Consider the following 7,864-nt stretch of genomic DNA (forward strand, 5'->3'; position numbering starts at 1 on the left):
CTAGGATCATCAATTTACGAAAATCAAGCAAAACCCCCCAAATTTTCATCAAGAACACATGAAGAACAAAAGTATAAATTCCCTTACCTTTCTCTAAGATTTGAATCCTAGATGATGGTGAAGTGATTGACAGCAATCTAACCCTTTAAGAATCTCTAATTTCCCTTGGTATCTTAGAGGAAATCAAGAGCTTGTTAGAGAGAATTCTAGAGAGAATATGAGGAGAAGAAGAACAAATGCTCAAAATTAAAGGGGAAAGCTAATGGTCATCTTTTCTATCCATTCACCAAATGACTAAAATGCCCCTCCCAACTATTTATCCACTTAGTCATCATTATGATGTAATTTGGTAATCATGCCACTATTACTCATTACCTAAAATAATAATTCATACCCAACCCAAGTCGAATATTTCCCTTTGTGACATTTCGCTATTATCGCTTGAAAGAATCCACTATTGTCAAAAATCAATAGAATGCATAAAACATATAAATCACAAAAATGCACATACTCACAACTAACGGGTCTTAACATATATATAATTCATATAACATTCACATATAAAATCACGTAATTCACAAAATGACCAATATACCCTTGGTCAACCCAATTTCCCAAAATAACCTTTCTCTAAGAATGCAGATATTACATTATGCACTACTATCGTTTGGCAAGAGAATTGAGGATGTATTTAACCAAGTGGGGGAATATCGTGATTGGTTAAATACATGGTGAAATTAGCTAGGCACAAAGAGGTGTAAAAATCATAACAATTTCACAAAAGTCAACATGTGAAAGTTGACTTTCAGTATAGGCATTTATAAATCATCTTTTTAGGTCCAAAGTCTTTCTTTGGAGTATATGAGAGTACCCAAAAATTTTGGAAGTATTTGGGGATGTTTTGAGACAAATTTTGGAGAGTCAAAATAGAGGCTTCGGCGATGCGTCACACGACCAAAATTTAATAGACCAGGTGACGGTGCTAGCTGATGCATCGCCTGCAGGCGATGCATCATCTGGTGCCAGGCGACATGTCACCTGGGTCGTCTGTATGTGTCTGGACTGTGACGTGTTTTGGCTCCAAAATTCAAATTAAAATACTCTAATCTCATTGGTTGAGTCTAATGAGGTTCCTATACTATTTAAAGGGTTCATTTTTGTTAACTAGTGACTTGATCACTCGCTTCTCTCTCTCTCTCTCTAGCTTTCAAGATTACTAGTATTCTCCAAGATCTTCATCAAGAAAGCTTGACTTGTATGAAGGATCAAGGCTTGTAAATCTCAATCTCATTCCATTGTAGTAGCTTCAAGAAATTCCAAGGAGAAGGCTAGGAATAGAAATTTTTGGACAACAAATCTACATCTGTGTCAAGCCTTGTCACTTTTGTGTCTCACATAAGATCATAGCTTTGTGATTTTGTGTTTGAAGGCTTTCCTTCAAGAAAGGTTCACTCTATACTTTGATTCTTTTGTGTTTATGTAATTTTTTATTATCTACCTATAGAGTTAGATTACTTGTTATTTTATGCTTTGAGTTGTAATATGAAACAAGGTTGATTAAGCCTAATCTCTAACATAGATTGGGATAATTGATAAACTGAGATTCATAATTTGAAATAGGGAAATCAATATTCAAGGTTTACATTCTCTAATTTTAAATTTGTTCACTATTCTTATTTTATTCTTTTATTTATTTTGTTAAACATTCTTATTTTTTATTTCTCTTATTAAAATTAAAGGATTAAGAGTTTAGTAATTAGCAGAATTAATAATTCAATCCATGTGGGTTCGACATTCTTTTCAATTAAAACTATACTATAATAATGTCGTACACTTGCAGTGAAAAAATATGTATCAAGTTTTTGGCACCGTCGCCAGGGATTGAAATTTTTTAATTTTTGCTAATATTATTTCCACAAGTCTTTGTTTTACATTAGATTTAATTTTTATTTGTTCTTAACTTCATTGTTTCTCTAGAATTGTGCACAATTTATGTGAAGAGTTAAAAGCTCTACTCCAATTGAACCTTTTGATCCTGAAATTGAAGGTACATGTAACGACCCAAAATCGCTAATAAGGCTTAAGGGCCTTGATTAGTGTGCCTGGAGGGCATAATGGGACTTATGTGTGATTTTCATGAGTAAATGCATGATTATGATTTATAGCAGGTTATATGACTAATTGAACATTCGAGATGCATGACTATGTGGTTAGTATGCATGTTTAGGTGAAATAAATATGCATATGGACCCCGTTTGTATGATGGGGTAAATTGGTAATTTTAGCCCGCTGTGGGCATATATGTGATAATTGTATTATGTGATTTGTACCACATGAGGGTAGTGTTATTATTGTGATGCACGTGCCGAGACGGTCCTAGAGAGCTAGTTAACTTAAAAGTCACAACGAGATTTTATACCCGGCTCGGGGGGAGCCTAGGGGTATCTTGGGGAATTTTGTGAGTTGAGTGAGAACTAGTGGTTATAGTTATTGGTGATTGAGTAACCATTTGTAACTGCTGTGAGTAACAAGTTTAGGTGGGAAATGGTAGAATTGAGATAGAAGTGAATGGACTAGAGTGCCCTTGAAGGGTTAGTTAGGAAATGATTATTAGGAGGGGTAATATGGTCATTTGGCAGGGGGTTTAGTAAATGTTCAGCTGGGTTAAAGGGGTACACGGTTTAGGCTTGGTCATATTTTGGTTTTGTTAAAAATAGAGAGAAGAAAAGCTAGAGGGAAAAGCTAGGGCAAGAAGAAGAAGAAGAGGAGTTGAAGGAGCTGAAATTAGAGACTTAGGAGATGAATCAAGGAAGCTTAGGGTTGGATTCTTCATTCAAGGTAAGGATTCTATGTAAATTTAAGGCTTGTTTCTGTTTTGGTTTAAGAAATTGAAGCATGGTTTAAGTTTTGAGCTATGGGTTTAAATTTTATGAAGTTGAAATTAAAGGTGTGGATTTTTGGGTGTGATTGTGTTTTTGATCTTGATACTAGTGTTTATGGGTTGTTAGATGGTTCATTTGAAGTTTTAAATTGATCTTGGGGTTTTGGTAATTGTTTGGGATGATTTGGAGGGGTTTTAGCTCAGAAAAAATGCAAGAGAAAACCCAGAAATCTGGGTTCGCGAAGGAGCGCCGCGGCCCTTGAGGGGAGTGCCGCGGCCCTAGGCCATTTTGACAGGCAAAAATTTGGGTTTTTAGGGCTTTTGCCCGGGGACTCGAGGGTTGGTTCCAATGTATTGTTTTAAGGAATTAGAGGTCCCGAGAGTGCGGGATTGGTTCCGGGAAGTGATTTTGGGTTGGTTAGTATTAAAAAGTGTTTTATGTGTGTTGTGACTAGGATTTCGGAGAGGCTCGTGCTAGAGGACTGTGCTTGTGGCCTTGGTGCATCGGAAAGCTCGGGATACAGGTAAGGAAAACTGTAGCACCCGTAGGACAGGGCATGGACCCATAGTGTTAATGCAGGGCACGACCCTAAATGGTATTACATGATTATGGTATAGTTTTTTTTTTGAATTGTTATATGTTTGAATGTTATTTGAATTATACTATATGTGATTATAGTAGCGAGAACGGCAAAGGTGCCGAGAACGGTTAATGAGCCGAGAACGGCAAGGAAGCGTAGAACAGCAGCAGGGCCGGAAGTAACATTTAGCACATGGGATGCTTATAGTCAGGGTAGGACCCAGTGGATAAATGGGATATCCTTACGGTGAGGACCGAAACCCCAGGCTTTGGTAAGGCTTCTGGGGCGGCATGGCCGTGTTTGCTTAGTTGATGGCTGACCTGTTTATCTGTGGATTACCGGATATGTTAACTGTATAATTTGCACATGTTATGAACTGTTTGAGTTTTCTTGCTGGGCTTCGGCTCACGGGTGCTCTGTGTTGCAGGTAAGGGCAAAGATTGAGTCAACCAGCCATGAGTACGGAGAGCATGAAGCGACGCGTACATGTTTGGCCTACGAAAAATGGCTGTAATAATCTGTGATTTTGATAACTTATCAACTATAAACTTATTTTAAGTTGTAAATAGTTTTCAAACCTTATTTTGGGATCCCAGATGTTATACACTTGAAGTTTTCATTAAAGTAAAGCATTTTCAAAAGATTACAGCCTTAACTTTTGCTCAGTCACACTTTGGTTTTAAAAACCTCGGTAACGAGTTCTTTGCACTAAGTTTCTTTTAAAAACTCACTTGGTAACGGCTCTAAGGGAGTAGGGCGTGACAGTACACTTAGAAAGATAAGGGCAAGACGAAGGTTATTTGCAATGGATAATAATAATCAAAGAGACAACAATGGTGGTGCTAATGATGGTGGAGCTAACGTCCAAGAAAAGCCACCACCACAACCACAACAACAATGGGCAGTTCGTGATTTTTGTATGACCGTTGTTAATGAGAACCTCACTGGAATTGTTAATCTCGCCATTGCTGCTAATAATTTTGAGCTGAAGCCAGCATTGATACATATGATGCAACATAACCAATTTGAAGGTCAAGCTACAGTGAAGATGAATGGCATTTCTAATGATGCCATTAGACTATGTCTCTTTCCTTTCTCTCTAAGGGATAGAGCAAAGAGTTGGTTACAATCTCTACCGTTAGGCTCCATTACTACATGGGATGAAATGGAAAGAAAATTTATAGTGAAGTTTTTCCCTCCATCAAAATTTTCTCAATTAAGAAGTAAAATATGTCAGTTCAGACAGCTTGACTCTAAACCATTATATGAGTCTAGGGAGCGGTTCAATGATTTACTATGTTGTTGCCCCCAACATGGTTATGAAAAGTGGATGCAAGTGCAGATTTTTACAATGGGTTGAATGGTCCAACCAGGAATATAATAGATGTTGCTGCTGCTGGAGGTGAATTATTGGGAAAGACTGTTGACGAAGCATTTAATTTGATGGAAGAGATGGCTATTAATAGTTGTCAATGGCCCAATAAGAATTCAATGCCTCAAAAGGTAGCAGGTTTATTAGAAGTATATCCAATGACATCTATAGTAGCTCATATTACTACCTTATCTAATCAAGTGGGTGCCTTAACAACCAAAAGTAGCCCATCTATCATTGAGAGCGTTGTTGTTGCATCACAATCTGGGGTTTGTTTGAATCAAGAGCAAGCACAATATGTGTCTAATGGAAATTACAACTATCAGAGTAACAATATTCCAAATTATTATCATTCAAGGTTGAGAAACAATGAGAACTTATCTTATACCAATAACAAGAATGTCTTGCAACTACCTCGTGGTTTTAATGCTCAGCCACAAGCAGAGAAGAAGCAATCTTTGGAGGACATATTGGGTACTTTTATGATGGAGACCAACAAGAGATTTAATAAGAATAAAGCGATGTTGGATAATATTGAAACTCATATGACTAACATAGGGGCTACAATAAAGTCCATAGAGGTCCAAGTGGAACAATTGGCAACGACTATTGGTTCTCAGCAGAAAGGGAATTTTCCTAGTGACACAGAAGTGAACCCCAATGAGCAATGTAAAGTCATTGATCTGAGAAGTGGCAAGGAGATTGAAGGGGGTGTGACTAAGGATAAAAAGATTCTTCCAATGGTGGATAATAAGATAAAAAGTGAGTCAGTAGTATGCGAAATTGAAAAAGAGGAGATAGTAGCAAAGAACAATATTAATGAGAAACCAACAATGAAGAAAGATAACCCTCCTATGTACCAACCTCTATTACCATATCCTCAAAGATTCCTAAAGAAGAACCTTGATGAGAAATTTGCCAAGTTTTTAGAGATATTCAAGAAGATTAACATCAACATTCCATTTGTTGATGCTCTTGAGAAAATGTCCAGTTATGTAAAGTTTATAAAGGAGGTTATGTCAAAGAAAAGAAAGTTTGAGGATTATGATACTGTGAAACTTACAGAGGAATGTAGTGCCATACTTCAAAAAAAAGTTGCCCCAAAAGCTAAAGGATCCAGGTAACTATACTATTCATTGTAAGATTGGGGGATTGTCATTTGATAAGGCTTTGTGTGACCTTGGTGCTAGTATTAACTTGATGTTGTCATCAGATTTTAAGAAGTTGGGTCTTGGGGAGGTAAATCCTACAACCATTACGTTGCAACTTGTTGATCGTTCTTTTACATATCCACGTGGAGTTATAGGATATGTCTTAGTTAAACTGGATACGTTTGTATTTCCTTTGGATTTTTTGGTAGTGGATATGGAGGAGGACCATAAGATTCCATTGATAATTGCTCGCCCTTTCTTAGCAACTGGTGGAGCACTTATTAATGTACAAGCAGGTCATTTGATATTTACAATGGTATGAATTGGCCAGTAACTGTGAATACTTGCAAGAGGATTGAATCATTCTCGAAAGAGGAGATATGTGTAGATCCTTTACAACCTGGTAGCGAGAAAATTTCCTCAAAAGAGCATTTACCAACTGTTATGGCTCATTTCAATGTTTACAAGGAGAAGACTAAAAAAGTGTATGATAAGTAGATTCCATGGAAAGAATATGTACCAGGACAACAAGGCTTGCTTGTCCACTCAAGTTTTAAGTATTTACCAAGAAAGCTCAAATCAAGGTGGATGGAGTCATTTACCATTACAAAAGCTTTTCCATGTGGTCTCGTTACTTTAAAAGGAGAGAATGGGTCTATCATTCAAGTTCATAAGCATAAACTTAAGCATGATCATACAGACGATGAAGATCATATGAAAGCAACTTTTCATGGAAAATCAAGTTAAAGGAGAAAGACAATGTCGAGCTAATGACATTAAACAAAGCACTTCTTGGTAGGGCTGTGCAGAAATTTTTACAACCCGAATAAACCGCCCAAACCAACCCGAAAAAACTGCCAAAAAACGCAACCCGAATAAACCGACCAAAATTTAAACCGCCCAATTGTTATGTTGGGCGAGTTGAAAATAATTGTCAACCCGCCCATTATAACTCGACCCGCCTAATTAAGAACTTATTATTAATTTATTATTTTTAATACATTTAAATAAATATATAAAATTTATATATATACTTAATTAAATTTATATTTGTAATTGGACTTTGGTTTGTAATTGGACTTTGGACTATATTAATTTTATTTTTTATTTTAATAATATATGTTTGTTGCTTTGTTTAATACTTTTAATGTTGATGCAATTATTAATATATTGCCAATTAATTAATTTATATATTAATAAATATATAAATTAATTAATATATCGGTTTGGGCGGGTTGACCCGACCAACCCGCCCAAAAAAAATACCACTTCGGTTTGGACGGGTTGACCCGACCAACCCGCCCAAACTATTGGACGGGTTAAATTTATTTTTTTCTTAATTGGTCAAGTTATGGGTTCACTTTTGCTAACCCGATTATGACATTGGACGGGTAAAAAAGCCTTGTAACCTGACCAACCCGCCCAATGATCAGCACTACTTCTTGGGAGGCAACTCATGTTCTTATCTAGTTTTTATTTATTTATTTATTTATTTTTAATTATTATTAGTTGTATTTGTTTAAAGTTGAAGTGCATGGACTGATAACTCTACAAAAGAGTTATTTTACTACTTTTTATGTGCTAATTGTTGCTTAACTCTTGAGTTTTTAATTGATTTATTAAGTTTTTAAGTAATTTTGAATTTATTAGGTTTATTTTAATTTTATTGATTTTGTGTATTTTTATAGTTATATTATTATGAAATGTTATAGTTTAATTATTTAAAATTAATATTGTTAAGTTAGGAGTAAAAATATGCAATTTTGAGCTTAAATGTTTAAGTAAATTAAGTTTTAATTAAAATTTTCATTGAAGTTATATGGTATATTTTATTAATGAAAATATTTAATTTTAATTAGTTTATAATTTATTTTGTAGG

General features: G+C 35.5%; 1 protein-coding gene across 1 annotated transcript; it reads left to right on the forward strand.

Moving 5' to 3' along the window:
• The first annotated feature begins 4,267 nt into the window (after positions 1–4,267).
• On the forward strand, positions 4,268–6,483 carry LOC133785642 (uncharacterized). The gene is made up of 4 exons (XM_062224863.1): positions 4,268–4,685; positions 4,790–5,954; positions 6,025–6,165; positions 6,282–6,483. Exons 1-4 carry the CDS (start codon positions 4,268–4,270, stop codon positions 6,481–6,483), a joined length of 1,926 nt encoding a protein of 641 aa, XP_062080847.1.
• The last annotated feature ends 1,381 nt before the right edge of the window (positions 6,484–7,864 follow it).

Source organism: Humulus lupulus, chromosome 6 (genome assembly GCF_963169125.1).
Source record: "Humulus lupulus chromosome 6, drHumLupu1.1, whole genome shotgun sequence".
NCBI classification, from domain to species: domain Eukaryota; kingdom Viridiplantae; phylum Streptophyta; class Magnoliopsida; order Rosales; family Cannabaceae; genus Humulus; species Humulus lupulus.

Excerpts from the sequence above, each read along its gene's own strand:
- LOC133785642 (XM_062224863.1), top strand. The coding sequence starts at position 4,268 with ATGGATAATAATAATCAAAGAGACAACAATGGTGGTGCTAATGATGGT. Across the intron at positions 5,955-6,024 it reads CCAAAAGCTAAAGGATCCAG|TATTAACTTGATGTTGTCAT; the intron begins GTAACTATACTA and ends CCTTGGTGCTAG. Across the intron at positions 6,166-6,281 it reads GTCTTAGTTAAACTGGATAC|GTCATTTGATATTTACAATG; the intron begins GTTTGTATTTCC and ends ATGTACAAGCAG.